The 17,754-nt window shown below is 37.7% G+C and overlaps 1 protein-coding gene across 4 annotated transcripts in view; it reads left to right on the top strand.

Moving 5' to 3' along the window:
* Positions 1-5,952: 5,952 nt before the first annotated feature.
* The window catches only part of ADAM23 (ADAM metallopeptidase domain 23), a 210,971-nt gene continuing 199,169 nt past the window's right edge, over positions 5,953-17,754 (top strand). For all 4 annotated transcript variants that reach the window (XM_074298919.1, XM_074298918.1, XM_074298917.1 and 1 more), the window contains exons 1-2: positions 5,953-6,303; positions 7,444-7,667. In XM_074298919.1, the coding sequence (XP_074155020.1) occupies positions 6,075-6,303; positions 7,444-7,667 (453 nt within the window). In that variant the 5' untranslated portion in view covers positions 5,953-6,074. The remainder of the gene's footprint in view (positions 6,304-7,443; positions 7,668-17,754) is intronic.

The following is a 17,754-nucleotide window of genomic DNA, read 5'->3' as shown; positions in this document are numbered from 1 at the left end:
GACAACCTCTTTAAACTTAGATTTTTGGTAAAATCCTCTCTCTGCCTCTCTCTTTCTTCTCCTTCTCCTTTTCTTCCCTCCTCATTCTCTCTCCTCTCCCTCCCTTTCTCATTCTCTGCAATCTCTCTTTCATGTGACCTTTGCTGACTCTCCTTCTTCTTACTTTCTTATTATTTCCCAAACTCCAGGCTTTCTTTGAGTCTCATATTCTTTTTTTTTCCTGAGGCAATTGGGATTAAGTGACTTGCCCAGGGTCACACAGCTAGGAAGTGTTAAGTTTTTGAGGCCACATTTGAACTCAGTGCTCCTGACTTCAGGGCTGGTGCTCTATCCACTGTACAACTTAGCTTCCCCAAGGGTCTCATTCTTTACATCTATTCTCTCAAAAAACTACAACTGGTCTTTAGTTTCCATATCATGTGTATATAAGATGATTTTAAAATTCTTGTTTCTTCCCCTCATTTTGTTCTACTCCAGTTCCAGGTCTTTCCCTTAAACTTTTTTCTCCTATTCTTATCTAAAATAGAAAATGGCAAAGACAGAAATCCTCTCCTTTCCGACCCTTTTTGTTAGCTAATTATTCCAGTGTGCAAAGTCAATATCCTCCTCCATAGCACTGTATTCTTTCTATTGTCTCCACAGTCAAAATTTCACTGGCATTCTTTCTCTCAATATTACAGACTCACAGGCTAGTTACTCTTTTTTGACTAGACACAGGCCTCCAAAAGTTCCCAGGTATCCTCAGGACCAGACACAAATTTTTGATCATGACTGTCACAGCTCTTCATTAGTTAACTTCCACTTTACCAATCTGTTTTTACCCTTGCAATAGGATAATATAGGGCCCATGCAGGTTTTATTCTAGCCAAAGTTTCCTTATTGTTGAATTTCATTCCTCTGTTTCTTTCTCCTGGCTCAGAGTTTTTGTTTAGCTTGTGTCAAAGCAGTGAGGAACAGTTTAGGCAAAGATCATTGGACTAGATAGCAGAAGATCTGGGTTTAGGGCTCCAGTTTTGTCACTGAATGACTCAATGACACTGAATAAGGCATAGGAAGTCTGACTTTTCAAATATACTTCTTTAAATATTATAGCTATCTTAAAATAGTTATGCTATTTCAATTAGAATCAATAATAGCAATTGCTCATATACTATTTTAAAATTTGAGAAAAACTCTACAGATGTGTATCTCATGTGATCTTCACAGTAACCCCAAGAGGCAGGTGCTATTATTATTCCCATTTTATAAATGAAAAAAAATTTGCAGAGTGAATTGATCAGAGTTACACAACTAAGTAAATGTTTAAAGCAGGGGTTCTCTTAGGGCCAGATGCGGCCCAGAGGATGTTTATACGACCTGCCGGCTTATGGCAAATGGGCTGAGGGGCGGAGACACAGTGTGAGCTTTTGTTTTTACTATAGTGGCCCTCCAACAGTCTGAGGGACAGTGAACTGGCCCCCTATTTAAAAAGTTTGAGGACCACTGGTTTAAAGCACAATGTGAAGTCAGATCTTCCTGATTCCAAATCTAGTGGTCTATGGTGGTATAGCAGAATAGAGGTAATTCCCCAGTTAGACTATACATTTCTTCAGATCAGAAGCTGATTAATTCCCCCTATACACGTCCTTTCCTTTCTCCTCAACTATATAGTTCTTTCTACCCTTTAAATACTGTCAACTCTTTCTGACAGATTTATTTCTTTGACCTTTCCTGAGATAAGTCAAGGACAGCTAGATGGCGCCATAGTGCACAGAGCACCTGCCTTGGAGTCAGGAAGATTCATCTTCATGAGTTAAAAATGGCCTCGAAAACTAACTAGCTGTGTTATTTAATAAACACAAATACACCCAGTTCCTGGGATAAGAACTCACTAGTTGACAAAAACTTCTGAGAAAATTAGACAATGTGAAAGAAATTAAATTTAAATCAATATCTCAGACCTTATCTCAGGACTCCAAATGGGTATGTGTCCTAGACATAAAATGTCATATGACAAACACATTTCCAAGATGTGAGAAAAATTACCTATTAGATTTATGAATAAGAGAGAAGTAAATGACCAAATAAGGGAGAAGATCCCAGAAGGAAAAATGGATAAGAATGGTTACATGCAATTAAGTTTTTGCACAAACAACTTCAATAAGCCTAAGATTAAAAGGAAAACAATTTTGTTTTAAAAAAACTTTACATCAGATTTCTCTAATAAAGGTGTAATTTCCAAGAAATATAAGGAAATTATTCTAATTTGTAAGAATAAGAGCAATTCCTCAGTTGATAAATAGTCTCAAAGTATGAATGGACAGATCTGAATGGAAGATACCCAGGCCATATTGATACTACATAACTCTAGTAATTAGAGATACAAATCAAAGCAATTTTGAAATTCCATTTCATGCCTATAGGATTGGCAAAGGGGATTAAAGAAGAAAAATGATGAATATTGGAGGGGCTATCAGAAAACAGATATATTGATGCACTTACTATTGGTGGACCTGTGAAGATACAATAGGTACAACCATTTTGGAAGGCAATTTGGAATTATATACAGAAGTTATTATATAGTACATAGCCTTTGACCTAGTTAGAGTACTTCTAGATCTACACCTAAAAGAGATAAAACAAAAACAAAGGTGTGCTTTATGTGCAAAAAATATTTATCAGCAGCTATTATTTTGTTTTGGCAAAAACTGAAAACTAAGGAAATGTCTAATGCTTGAGGAATAACTAACAAATTATGGTATATGAATGTGATGGAATGCTGTTATATTAAAAGAAATCAATACATGGATTTATTATTATTATTATTATAATTTTTGCTGAAGCAATTGGGGTTGAATGACTTGCCCAGGGTCACACAGCCGGTAAGTGTTAAGTGTCTGAGATCACATTTGAACTCAGGTCCTCCTGACTTCAGGGCTGGTGCTCTATCCACTGTACCACCTAGCTTCCCCCTACATGGATAATTTCTAAAAGATGTGAAAAATCATATGAACTAAAGCAGAATGAAATAAGGCAAAACTAAAACAAATTATACTATAACAGTTTTATAAAAATGAATAATTTGAAGACTTTAATAAGGTAAATAATAAAATATCATCTCTAGAATAATTTATGCCATAACAACATTGTAAAATCCAACTGCTTTGAAAGATATAAGAGCTATAATCAATATGATAACCATTCATGATTTCAGAGGACTGACAAGGCAGTGTGCCATCCATGACAAAAAGGTGATAGATTTAGAGTACAGAATGATACATATATACATAAATGGATATGTACATATATATTTGCATACAGCTATTGAGGATATATGTTTTGCAAGCCTATGGACATTTGTTACAAAGAATTGATTTTTCATTTTTTTTTCAGTTGGGTGGGACAGGAAAGAGAAAAAACAGATTTGTTAATTTAAAAAAGGTAAGGTGACAATGCTACAAATGTGGAATGTGATATACACTTTCAGATGAGGTTATGAAAGTGCATTCCACATCAATACATTTAAAACATATATGTAATTAAATAGACATTATGTTTATATGATTCTGAATTGTAAAGTACCCATTACATGATATAGTTCAATCCCCTCATTTTACAGAGAAGAAAACTGAGACCCAATAGATTAAATGACTTGATCATAAGAATTATAATCAAGCATGAATTTTAAATATGTGTTCCAATTCTAAATCTACTGCTTTTTGCACTACACTATAAAGTCATATTGGTAAAGTCAATGCTATTTGTAATGGTAACAGCAAATTAGAGAAGGAATGATAATAATTAATAATATAATAATTAGAGAAGGAGGAAGTGAATTTGCTTTGGGGTTTAAAATATGGGTAGGAATTCAATAAATGAAAAAGCATGGGAGGGAGGGAGGACATTCTAGGTGTAGGAAACAGAAATAGCAAAGGCCTTTGCATTTGGTTCCCCTCAGAAAAACAGATAAAACAAGATAGCTTCTAGGGAAGCTAAGCTATAGATGGTGTTTTTTCTTTTGCTCTATTCCAGCTCATACATCCTTTAGTATCCTTCAAGCACATAGTAGGTGCTTAATAAATACTTGTTGCTTGCTTGATTGAAGGTAAGACTTAGATACCATATCCCATCTGCAACTTTTCCTGTTCTCTTAGTGCTTTCTTTCTTCAAATTTCTTCCTACAAATTAGTTTGTTATATCCTTGTCTGTTTATATGTTGTTTACCTAATAAGTTCCTTGATCTCAAGGACTATTTCCCTTTCTTGATTGTAACCTCAAGCTGGGTCCTCTGCAAAGCAGAATTAGTAAAGTTTTCTCCCACTCTGGGGGATGTGGTGAAGAGAGAAATAATATCTGCGCAATGCCCTGAGATTTGAGGAAGGAACATCCATTAGCCTTATTTTGAAGCGGCCAGATGTTAACCTTGCAAACCGGGAGCCCAGCATTATTTGACACTTCCTATTACTTGGAGAATATCCTTCCTGCCTCCTTTAGCCCCATAAACTCCATCTCCGACTTTGGAGCGTGGGCACCTCCGAACAGATGCTCCCCTGGGTGCTGTCGAGAAGCAGCTGTGTCCACAATCAGGAAAAGGAACCGCTTCCGAACGTACCTCTGAGCGGCACGATTTCCTCCAGAAGCTGTCACACTCTCCTATTTTTAATCTTTGGAGTTCTCCCCAGGACACTCCTCGGTGTTGTGGTTTTTAGAGATCGCTCCTCCCTCGAGCTGGCCTCCGATCTCAGTTTCTAAACTTTTGAGCCCGCAGCCGCGAGGGGCCCGAGGTTCAGCGCGCGCCCTTGGATGGGCTGGGGGATCCTAGGGACAAGGCTGAGGCGAGCCAGGCCGGGACGGACTTCTCACCTCCCGGGATTCCTGCGCATTAGGACGGAAGGGCTGCACGCAGCGCTGCCGCCTCGGCACCGCTCACTCACTCACTCCTGCCTGCAATGGGCAAACGTGATTTCCCCCCTCCCCCCTCCCCTCCCCCAGCCCCCATCACGCCCGCCGCCGTTGGGCAGCTGAAGAGAAGCACTATTTTTACATTTCCAGCTGCAAGGAAAGAGGGCACGAGGAGGGGAGACGGGGAATAGAAAACGGAGGGAGTCAAAAGGGAAATGTTCAGCTCGAAGTCATCCGAGTGGCGATGATGGGGATTGAAGGGGTGGTGGGTTGAGGTTATTCCCGTGTTTTTGTGGAAATGATTGATGTTCAAAAGGTTATCCTCTACACACGAGGGGAGGGCGCTAACACTTTCTTGCGTTTTTACCCGGGTCTGCTCCTTCTTCTCTTTCTTTTGCTCTCTAAAACGGTCATGTCCCCCGCCTATTGTGTGTGGATGTGTTTGCCACCATCCACTTCTGAGGCTGGCCCTGGGATGCTGCATCACTCTGCTGTGTTTCTACCCCCCCCCCCCCCCAGGAAGCATGCGCAGTACGACCTGTGCCAGGCAACAGCAGCATCAGCACCAGAGAGGGGGCCCCCAGCCAGTGCGCTCTGACGGCACGGGAGCTCACTCTGCCGCGCTAGGAGGAGGACCGGGGCGGTGCGCGCGCGCGCGCTCCCAGCCTCTCTCCCCCATCCCCCCCCAGGACGCGCGCGCCCCTACCTGGGAGGGCCCATTGGCGCGCGCGGGCGCGCTCCCTCAGCACCAGCCGCAGCGGCGGCGGCGGCGGCGGCGGCACCAGCACCAGCATCAAAAGCAGAAGAGCAGCGAAGGCAGTGGCTGCAGACCCCATCACTGGTCCAAGGAGCAGCATCCGCGGTGCGGCGCCGGGAGCTGCTGCTGAAGCTCCTGCAGGTGCTCGCAGAGGCGGGGAGCTCTTCTGCCCCTCCTCAGGAGAATCGGCCCCTCGCGAGGGGCACGGGGAGAAGAGAGGTGCGGGCGCCGCCCAGCCGGAGCGGACCGAGTCCGAGCCCGTCTGGTGCCCCTCCTCGGCCCGACAACGGCGACTTGCCCCGGGGGGCACCATGCGGGAAGAGCCCGTGTGATCCCCCGCAGCCTCCCCGCCCTGTGGGTGCAGAGGCGCCCCGTAGCCCGAGCTCGAGCCGGAGCTCCCGGCTGACAGCAGAGCGGCGCCCTGGAGCTATGAGCCATGAAGCCGCCTGGCATCAGCGTCCTGCGGCAGCCCTCCCCGGGCTGCAGCCCGTTCGCCGCCGCCGCCTCCTCCTCTTCCTTCGGCTCCAGCGCGACTTCTTTCCCTTCTTGCTGGCAGTCGCCTCCCTGGCTGCTGCACACCCTCTGCCGCCTCCGCCTTCTCCTTCTCCTGCAGCTGCTCTCCGGCTCCTTCTGGTCCCAGCCCTGGGGGGCTGCCGCAGCCAGCGGTGGGTATGGCACTGAGTGCCCTTCGCGTTGCCATCTCCGCGTAGCCCTGCAGAGAAAACAGAAGGGCATGCGGATAGGTGCATTCAGGACACTTAGCGCAGCATCCTCCCTTCTCTCCTCATTCTCAAAATCCACCCCAGCCCCATTTACTTTTAAAAACCCATTTCGGTTCTCGGTTTTTGCACTTTGTTGTTCCCTTGACACCGCTGACAGCTTCGGTGACTCGTTTCCTTTCATAAAAATATTTGCAAATTGGAGAAGGGAAACTGGTGGATTAAAAAAAAAAAAAATCAGTGAGAAAGCCAGTAACTTCTTGCCTTTTAGAACATAAATGTGAATGCATGGCAAATTATGCTAGTTAAAAAGAGGTTATTTTCCCAATTTCCAACAGATTTTATTTGTAGTTGGAGTTTGGGTGGATACTTTGGGACTAAGGCTAATTGTGCTTGTTTTATTTCCTAGAAATGTTATTATAATAAATATCAATGTAACTTTGTTCCACAAAATGAGAGCTGAAAAATAGTTGAAAGAGGAAACCAGATTTTTGTAGGAAAAAAAAAAATCAAAAGGCAGCCCACATCTTTGTCCCTCCAAGGCTGGTTTTCTGCAGTCTCAAAGTTACAAGAATGACAAATTATTCATTCTGTAAAGGGAATCAATAACATTCTCTACACATGAACTCAATATTCAACTTCTTTTAGTAGCAGGCAGCTTTCAGACAATATGCAGAATATTTAGAGTTATAGTTGAGTTTGTGTGTAACTTAGATGGGTGGTTGGGGGTGGGGGTGAGAGTCAGAGCACTGATACATGTCTTTAATGGACAAAAAATTATTCTCCACCAAGCTCATCTTTCCTATTTTGCTTCTTTTCCTCCCTCTCCCCCACCATAGGTAAAAAGGTTTGGCTGCATTTATATTATACACATATGAAATGCAGATAAAAACCAATAATTCTTTATTGAGTGATATTACTAAACATTCTATTAACTACATTATACAAACCAATTGTACTGACTAACTTTGGTTCATTGTGTTTGATAAAGAGAAAACTATGACTGACTTTTACAAAGGAGGATGCAATTTAGTGACCTTGTATTTATTGTTGGTGTATCTTGTGTGCTTTCCTTCCCCTCCTCAGCTTCATACTGGAATGAAACTGCAAAGGAAACTGCTGGGGTTCTGGCAGATGAAGAGAATGCATTTCAACAGAATAGCAGCAGGCGCAATAATAACAGTTACAGTAGTGCAGTGCAGAAAGAAATCACCCTGCCTTCAAGACTGGTATATTATATCAATCAAGATTCTGAGAGTCCTTACCATGTCCTGGATACCAAGGCAAGACACCAGCAAAAACATAACAAGGTAAGGGGATTCCACGTGCAAAAGCAAACTACTAATAGCAGCCACAAAGAATATTTCTCTAGAATGACGTTTTCTTCAGAAATCTGACTTCACCTAATTTATTGTACCATTTTTTTAAATTAGAAAGAGTTCATCTCAAAGGGGAAGAAATGGAACGAATCAATATGGGAAACATCAGGTAGTTCTGTTCATACTCTTGTGAATAAAAATGGAAATTGGAGTGTTCTCAGAGCTTTTTAGATTTAACATCTGAAAAATGACCCACTCATCAAGAAAGTGATATCTTAGAATTGGGTTTGATGACTGAGTTTCTTGTAAAGGAATGTGTGCCTTAAGTATGCTTTATTAATGTAAACTGATTTTAGTCCACAAACATACCCATAAGTATACACAAAAACATGAATAAACATTCATGTTTATGAATGAAGAAACTGTTTGTAGCTTTTCTGTTGCTTCTTATTTAAAAATTAAATGTTAATCCTCAAACAGCTGAAAAATATTTTAAATATTTATTTCTGTACTAATTGATCATCAAGAAGCAAATTATTACTAATAAAATTGTTTTGGTGGGAGATGATAATGAATGGAATCCATTAGTTTACATTCAGTAAAACCTTAGCTTGTTTAGTTTAACACTCTTTTTTCTGCATTGACTGAGGATTTGCTGAATTTAGTTTAGAAAGTGCTACTGATTTAAAAAAAAAGTCTCTGTGAACCATTCATAGAACTATAGCACCATTTGGCATTCAAGCAACAAGATGAAATCTTATACTTGCCAAAATACTTTCCATTAAATAAAATAGATTTGGAAGTAAACTGCTTGAGGATGGGGAAGTTTTATATGTTTTTGTATCTTCTCTAGTTATACAGCATATGATAGATACTATTTGTTGAATGATTAAGTAATTGAAAAGTATACACATATACATACACACACACACACACACACACACACACACACACACATATATATGTAAAAGGAAATCCATGTCTCTTTATTGGTTCAGGAAATGGAGATTTTTAAAAATTAAAGATCACATGTATGACTATATATCCCTGTCCAGTTAAAAGTAATAGTGTTCTTCTAGTGCTTTACCAACATTTGCTCTGTGATTCGCATTATGTTTTTTATTATATATAAAACCTGAAATATAGATAAATGATTACAGTCTTTATATTCCTATTTTACAGATAGGGAAGTGAAAAAATGAATTTAGGATCTCTTTCTAGAGTTTTAAAGACATGAGTGAAAAAAGATCTCCTACTTCTTTATATCCCTGCTCTCAAACATGCTTTTTTTTTTCCCCCACTGCTTATTAACTAACTTTAGAGGAGTTAACTTTGTATGATTATATTTACAAGAGTACTTTTTCATTTATATAAGTACTTTGTATTCATTTTGGTTAATAGCTAGATGTATCTATGGTCACTTTTTGTTACATGCTGTCTCAGGCTGCCTCCTGAATTAATTTTTCAATTTGATCCATCTTATTTGGTTTATTTTTCAAATTATAGTTATCTATTTCTCTCACTGATAGGAGGAAGCAATGTCTTTAAGGAATACACATCTCAGTTTTTCTTTGAAAAAACTCCACTAGTCCTATTTTAAGTTATTTTTAATTGGTGATATTCTCCGTGATAAACAGCCAGTTCTCAAAGCTCAGGGAAATGTTCTCTTGAGTTGAGCATTAACCTCATAATAAGAGTTTAAGTGAATACTTAGAGTCCTACTCAAACTGGGGAGGAAGGAGGGAATTAAAAATGTACTTTACATACAATATAAATCAAACATGGGATAGTTATTTCCTACACACAACAAAACAGTAATAGGAAACAAGAAGACTCCTATTGCACATTGACATAAAATAGGATTAAGTAATTTAACATATAATTACTAATATACTTCCCTTAGAGGTTGATATCTGAACCTCAGCAGAACATGGAGCAATTTGCAAAAATACTACATTTCATCTGTCCAAACAGCTTCCAGTCCATGATTTCTGATAAAATAATCTAAGCCTAGGTCAATCCTCTTGGTAATAGTTATCTTCTCCAAGAGTATTACAGTAGTTGCTGGAGATATATGCCCTTATCACTAGTCAGCTCTGATCCTGTTGTACTCAGAATCTTTGAACCTCTCAAATTCACAAGGTTACTGTCATCTGGATACATCCTTCTCTGAATAGAAACTCATTTGCACAAGATCAGGAAAGAGCACATGTACACACACAACAATGTAGCCCATACCCAGGCTAGACCAGATGTGTTCCTAGACTTAGCAAGGGATAGTGGAAGTTAGGGAAACCTTTTCTGCTCCTTGCTTTCAAAAAAGGGCTAGAAGCGATTATTTGTAGCTAGTAGAAGGAAATAACTTAGAGTGGGTCACTCTCTTTTAAATTTCCACTGAGTCCTCAGTTCTTTTGGTTCATTGGTCAATTGAGGGGGCGTCATTAGAACATGAACCATTGGAAAACCAGTCATAAATTGAAGTAGTCCCTCAGATTCCCATATAGTTTCAAGAAAATGCGATATTGAGCATTCTCCATGAAATGGCCTTCCTTACAGGGATATGATTTGACCTACATTAAGTCTAAACCGCTGTAGTAGCAAGTTGTGTTTATAGACTTCTTTCATTTTTTCATCTACTGATAGAAGTGAGGAACACTGATACCATCAAAAGTTGATAGTATTTTATTAGATCGATTATGCTTTTATTGAGCAAATGAAAGTTTTTTTAAAATGGAAAATTACACTATCAGATACTGTATAATTACTGTTTTTTTTTTTCCCAGAGCTTTAATCAGGCAAGACATTCCAAACTCCCCTCCTCTCAAATCTGGAGAGTATGCCCTTACTAGAAAAAAAGACTATTTTTTGCTTTTAGATTTTTTTTCATTCTCTTTCTCTATTTAAATGAGGAGAGAAGGATGTGTCTTATGCTGAATGAAAAAGGTTGGCCTCTTTAATGAAGATGAGAAGTATATTTATTATTCGGGCTGTTAAGTAGAACTCTTCAGAAAGAAAAAAGAAAGGGAAAAAAGTATAGAACTTAATCTTGATTTGAAGACATACCATTTGTACTTTCCCTATTTTTCTTCCATTTTGTTTCCCTCAAGTACCTGCTAAAGAATGCCACTGAAATGCTGACTCACTGTACAACTAGTCCATAGCCATATTATATGATGGTTAGGAGAGGGGATCCCAGATGTAGGTAGTAAGACAAAACTTTTTATGCAACTCTTAGAGAATTTCATGGAGATTCTTGATAGATCATGATTGCATAAAAATGACATAGGTCTATGAGACATTAAAAATAGACTATTCCCTTTGAGGACAAAAATAGTTTCATTAAAAAAAAATACCCTAGTGCCTAGTGCGGTGCCTGACATGTAGAAAGTACTTAATCAGTGCTTATTGATTATTGAGTTGACTATCCAGATTAAATAGCATGCATTTCATTTTTTTTCAGATAACCTTAGATTTTTCTTTATAAAAAGTATGTCTAATGGCCATTTTAGATTTCATCAGTATGCTTTTTTTTTTTTGGAAATATGCCTGAATGCTACTGATGTATTCACAATGAATTTCACATTCTGGTATTTAGGATGTCTTCTCCTTTCCCAACCCCCCTTTCCTTCCCTATACAATAATCAATAGGATAAAAATACTGTGATCTCTGATGGCAAAATTTAGTTTTTCTGTTTTTAGAGTTTATCTTGTTATTCTCTGGGGACTTTAATATCCAAACTGAAGATTATTGTCACACACTAAAGACATTGTTCGCATTTAATGTATTATTGTTAGGTATATTATAAAATTATTAGTTGCCCTTTAAATCACCTCATAATGTAGAGTGACATTTTATATGTAGGTTTGCAGTGGGATAGAGAAGAGAAGAGGAGAATAAGACTTGAGAAGTTAAGTAAACTTTTCTTTCTTTCTTTCTTTTCTTTTTTATTAATTTTATAATTATAACTTTTTCTGACAGTACATATGCATGGGTAATTTTTTACAACATTGCCCCTTGCACTCACTTCTGTTCCGAATTTTCCCTCCTTCCCTCAACCCCCTCCCCTAGATGGCAGGCAGTTCCATACATGTTAAATGTGTTATAGTATATCCTAGATACAATATATGTGTGCAGAACTGAATTTCTTGTTGCACCGGAAGAATTGGATTCAGAAGGTAAAAATAACCTGGGAAGAAAAGCAAAAATGCAGTTTACATTCATTTCCCAGTGTTCCTTCTCTGGGTGTAGCTGATTCTGTCCATCAATTGGAACTGAATTAGATTTTTCTCTTTGTTGAAGATATCCACTTCCATCAGAATATATCCACTTCCATCAGAATACAGGTAAACTTTTCTTTACTTCTTTCTTGAAGTGCACCTGTCTTATGTCATAATAATCTCTTAAGATTCTGTTCTCCGCTAGGTAACTTTAAGTGGTATTAGGTTAATTAGTAAAACAAACTGCAGACTAACAGCTGTAGAGAAGGAGCAGATCTATATAAGAAGAGTTCCTTCAGGCAACTAGCAATATCTCTTGTGATTTATATCCTGTATTAGCACTTTGGAGGTCTGCATTTCCCCTGCCTCCCCCCATCCCCTGCCATGTATCTCAGGTACTTCTGTTTTGTGATTCTGTTATTTAACCTTTCTAAGCATCAGGCTGCCACCCTACTTGGGCAAGCTTGCCCTCGTTTTTCTTTTCCTCTTTGCAGCTGAAAATGTTCTTTCTCTCCTTAAATTTTTCTAGTATACTTTGTCTCCATTTTTCCTTTGTTCCCATGATGCTTTCTTTTGTATTAAACTTATTTATAATCATGTCATATCCACTCCTTGGTTGAATATAAGCTTCCTGAGGGTAGAGGCTGTGACATTAAAACAAAACAAAACAATAAACCAAACTTCTTTGTATCCTTAGTGTTTAGTCCAGTGCCTAGCATAGAGTGGTCCAGAGTACTGGATTGAATCTAAGTGAAATTGACCTCTCCTTGAAGAAGGCCTGCAAGGGCTTAGCAGGGATTTAATATGTGAATTTCCTTTTCTATAATATTCCTGACTGGTCATCTAGATTTTGATTGAATATTCCCATCCAGTACTGCCTCACAAAACTGCTTATTCTATTTTTAGACAGCTTGAACTGTTAGGGAATTTTTTCTTGTGTTGAATCAAAATCTGTTTCCTTTAATAAAAGGAAGAACTTTTAGGTTTTATTTTTAATACTTTTTTTTGTGTGTGTGTGGACCTGTGATTTTAATAATTTAGGGAATTCCTAGAGAGAAATATCCTCTTTGCCTATGTGGTTTTGAATCTCTTCTGCTATTTATAATCTTATAGGGTTTAAGTAAACTGGTGCATTGAAAGATTAAGTAATGAAATCATAAAATGGAGGCACCTTAGAAATTATCTAATCTAATTCTGATTTTACAGATAATGAAACAGAACTTGAAGAGAAAAGTGACTTGCCTCATTCAGAGCTGTTCTCTGTTCTCAGTTTTGATTAGTTTTTAGTTTTTTGTTTCTGCCATCTGTGTGTAGGCATAGTTGAAAAGGCTGGCTTGTGAATGACAGTCTTTTTCACATTACATTCATGGAAAGACTAGACTTGGATTTAAAGCTATAGCTATATACTTTGAAGAGCCCAGTGATCCTGGCTGTGCTGCATAGGATCATGAATTTCAAGAGAAGAAAAGAACCTGAGGGATCATTTAATCAAGCATTCTTATTTTTAGAGATGAAGAAGTTGAAGACAATAAATAATATATGACACGTCCAGAATAACATGGTTAGGAAATAGCAGAAGCCAGAATCACACCCAAGGCCTCTGATTTTGAATCTAACACTCATTTTATTGGATTACACTTCTAAAAGGAAAGCTTTTATTTTGAAAGGGCTGTCATATTTATTACTGAATGTTTCCTTTGGTTGAGTGGCACTATTGTTTCTGTTGGTCCATTAGTTTGTTTTCCTATTGAAAGCCATGGGTCTTGATTTTGGAGAATGTCTTTTCCCCCAAATATTTTATTTTTTAAAATTACATTAACATTTTTAACATTAGTTTAAAAAATTTGAGTTACAATTCTTTCTTTCTCTCCCTTCCTTTCTCATTGAGATGGGAAACAATTAGATTTAGGTTGTGCATGTGTAGTTATGTAAAAAGTATTTCCATGTTAGTCATGTTGTGAAAGAAAATACAGACAAAAATGCCAAGAAAAAGGTTAAAAAGTAGTGTGCTTTGATATACATTCAGACTTTTTCCTCAGTTCTTTCTATGAAGGTGGAAAGCATTTTTAAAAATCATAAGTCCTTCCAAATTGTTGTAAATCATTGTATTATCAAGAATAAATTAAGTTATTCATGATTGATTATTGTACAGTTTTGCTGTTACTATGTACACTATTCTTCTGGTTCTCATTTCACTTTGTATCAGTTCATGTAAGTTTTCTGAAAATATTCTGCTCATTATTTCTTAAAGTACAATGGTATTCCATCATAATCATATACCATAACTTGTTCATCCATTGATGAATATCTCCTCAATTTCCAGGTCTTTGCCACCACAAAAAGAGATGCTATAAATATTTTTGTATGTTTGGGTCCTTTCCCTTTTATAAAAAGACTTTTTTGGTGTGCAGCCCTAGTAGTGCTATTGCTGGGTCAAAGGATACAGTTTTATAGCCTTTAGGACATAGTTCCAAATTGCTTTCTGGAATGGTTGGATTAGTTCATAACTAGAGTGTCTTCTGTTCATTTATTCTGCTTGTGACTGCTCCATACCAACTCAGCACACAGCAGCTAGTTTGGTTGTTGTCATCTATTCTCTGAAAATAATAGGCCAGATGTATTAAGGTAAAGGACAAGTGATTCATCAAAGATGACCCTGGGGATTTTTTCTCAGTAGGTCAGTAGCATAATGATATTTCTCAGTGATGGGCAAGTTAGGCATAGAGAAGGGAAGATTTTTTTTCCTATTTCCCTATTTCCATTAATGACATCACCATTTCCCCAGCTACTCAGGCTTAAAACTTTGAAGTTATTATTTAGTCTTTTTATCTCCTTCATTCACTATAACTCCTTAGTAATCATGTTATATCATTTCTTCAAAATGTTTTGGGCATTCATTCCTTTTTCTCCATGTCTACTGCTATTATTTATTCAAGACCCTTATCATCCTCTTGTCTGAATTACTACAGTAGTCTTCCAACTGATGTCCCTGATTCCTATCTCTTCTCTCTTCAGCTCACCTTATGCAGTATTTACATAATTTTCTCCTTTGATATGTTCCTTTCCCCTACATTACTAAAAATCTCCAGTGAAAAGGGACAGAGACTCCCTTAGCTTTGTATAAGTACTGAAAGAATGAGGGAGTATGACTCACTCTAAAAAATAGCTGGTCATGGACTTTTGGACAAAGCTCCTTCATTAAGTCCTTTTTCAGTTTTCTCTCAGGCTAAATTATCTAAAAGAGTTCTTTCAATGCCAATGGGTCATTTTGTGAGGATGGTTCTATTCATGCCTCCTAGGCTATAAGGATAGTGGTAAAAATAGTTTTATGATATATGCTAAGAACCTTGCCTTATCTTTCAATAGTTTTTTTCCTTAGTTGAATAAAATTCAGTTTAAAGGATTCTGTAGTATCTCCTTTCAAAAATTGAGTTTGTGTCAACAAAAATATTTTCACCTTTGTTGGAAGAATGAGTATAATCATGGGGTCTTAGTTCCACAAGATTTTTCATTTATGCTGATGATGGGAACCTGCCTAACCCTCTGAAAGATCATTATACATTGCACTCTACATAGTAGCCCTTTCTTATGTTTAAGTTAATTGCCATGTTTATTCAGATTTTCTGTTGGAACTATCTCAGACTTCAAAATTTCCATTTACACTTGTAAAATGGGCAGATCTAGTTGTCACACTTTACTCAGCCCTCTGAGAAGTTAGAAATTTTTTTTCAGTTATCTTCTGAAAAATAACCATTTGTTATCATAATAATGTATCATACTTAGATTACAAAGGTCAATATGAGGACTATTGATTAAGCCTGTGTTTTCTAGAGAAGACAAAATTTAGAAATTAAAAAAAATATTCTCATGGACTTAAGATAAATACTAAGGAGAGAATATTTAAATTCATATACATTATTAGCATTAATAGAATGTGAACATTGGATTTGCCCCTTAAAATCTTCACAATTTAATCAGACTTTAGCTCTAATGTATTTGTAGTCTTTCAATAGTCAAATCTTTGAATCACAAGATTTGAAGCTAGAAGAAGTTTGAGAGATTATTTAGTCTAATCTATTTGTTTTACAGATAAAGAAAATGATACTTAGGGAGGATAAGTGCTAGTTTCAAATTGTTTTAGGAAGTAATAGATCTGAGATTTGAACCCAAGTTCTCTGATGCCAAATCTAGCAATCTAGAACAGAAGTGTCAAACTCACCTGAGATCAGCATGATGATTTTGAAAAGCACAAATTAATGTTATCTATATTGTATTGTATTTTTATTTAGTTTGTTAAACATTTCCCAAATAAATTTTATTCCAGTTAGGGACATACTCTTTTAACATGTCTTCTCTATACTTTACTATGTTCTGTACTGAGATTATCTACTTTAGGGATTTTCTACATCAAAGTTTTAACAATAAATTTATATGACTTAGCAGTATATGTCAGGTTAGAACAGAACTTCTTAACCTGGAATCTCTGAACTTGGTATTTAAAAGCATTTTAATAACTGTATTTCAATATAATTGGCTTCCTTTGTAGTCATATGTATTTTGCACAAATGTCATATGTAACATATGCAATCATAAGTATTATGTACAAACAAGCTATAGATAAGAAAAATAGAAGATAATTAACAGAGACTTAAGATTTAAGAAAAATTGGCTTCCCATATAAGATGGGGTTTTAATTGGGGCTTGACGGGAATCAGAGATGAGGAGTGAGAAAGAGCATTTCCAGCATGGGGTACAGTCAGAGAAAATGCCCACCCAAGAGATGGGGAGATTTATTTGTCCCAATGGGATTGATGTGCCAGCCCTAATGGTATTGCCTCAATGGGTACCCAAGAAGAGTTAGTTCAGGTGGAGAACAGTTCAGAGGGACAATGAAAGGAGCAGCAGATGCTTCTTGTTCATGTGATAACCCAGCAAGAGTAACCCTTTGGGGTATTTTGACAATCCGATCCTCCCCTCCTTTGTTAGTGACTCTTTTCAATGACAGCTCATTATACCTTTAATGATCATTTTTGGGCCACAGAGAGAAGAACTACTGGCCTTATTTGGGCAGTGTGAATTGGTCTAAATGATTTAGAATAGCATCTTTGTAACTGATCAAGTGTAAGAAGACTTTATCATTGAGAAAACTAGGGTGGACTGTGCTTAATTGTCCTGTACCGTTAATGGAGTGAAAGTCTGGGGAACTATAAGCATTTCAAGGCTGAGTTCCTGGTGATTTTTTTGCATATATGAAGAGAAGGAAGGGACACTTCAATGTTAATGCTGGGATTAAGGCAGTGTACTTGGCCGTTAATTGAATTTATTAATGAGTTTCCTCAGCTTCAAGCTATTTTAAGCTGGGAGGAGGCAGTGCTGATGGAGATTTTTAGAAGGGGATTAAAAGATCATTTTAGGGATTGGTTAGTGGGACTCGTGGGACCTCAGAATTTAGCAGGGTTAATGGAATTGACAGACTAGTTGATTGGTGGTGCAAAAGGATGGGTCAAAATTTTGACAGAAATTATAACACAGGCAGGGAAAGAGTGAAAAGCCCTTGGATCCTGTGAGCAAGCTAGAGGCTCTATTAGTTATATGGGCTGCAATGGTGTTGGACCCAATATAGACCTTGTTTTAGATATTGCAACTTTCATTCCCTTGCTAAGTAAAGCAGGAATAGTTCTTATCAATGGAAGGATCCAGGAAAGAGGTAAAGTAATGCACCCAGGAATTCTTACCTATGAATATATAAGCTGCCATAAATTGGGAAGGAAGATTTGAGTGGGCAGGGAGCTACACCTGGACTAATCTGGAATGGTGATTGTATAGGTAGAACATTTTTGTTTTGTTTTATAAGGAAAAG

The sequence above is a fragment of the Sminthopsis crassicaudata genome, chromosome 3, assembly GCF_048593235.1.
Source record: "Sminthopsis crassicaudata isolate SCR6 chromosome 3, ASM4859323v1, whole genome shotgun sequence".
In the NCBI taxonomy this organism is placed as follows: domain Eukaryota; kingdom Metazoa; phylum Chordata; class Mammalia; order Dasyuromorphia; family Dasyuridae; genus Sminthopsis; species Sminthopsis crassicaudata.
The sequence above is the reverse complement of the archived record's forward strand: the minus strand, read 5'-3'. Positions and strand labels throughout refer to the sequence as shown.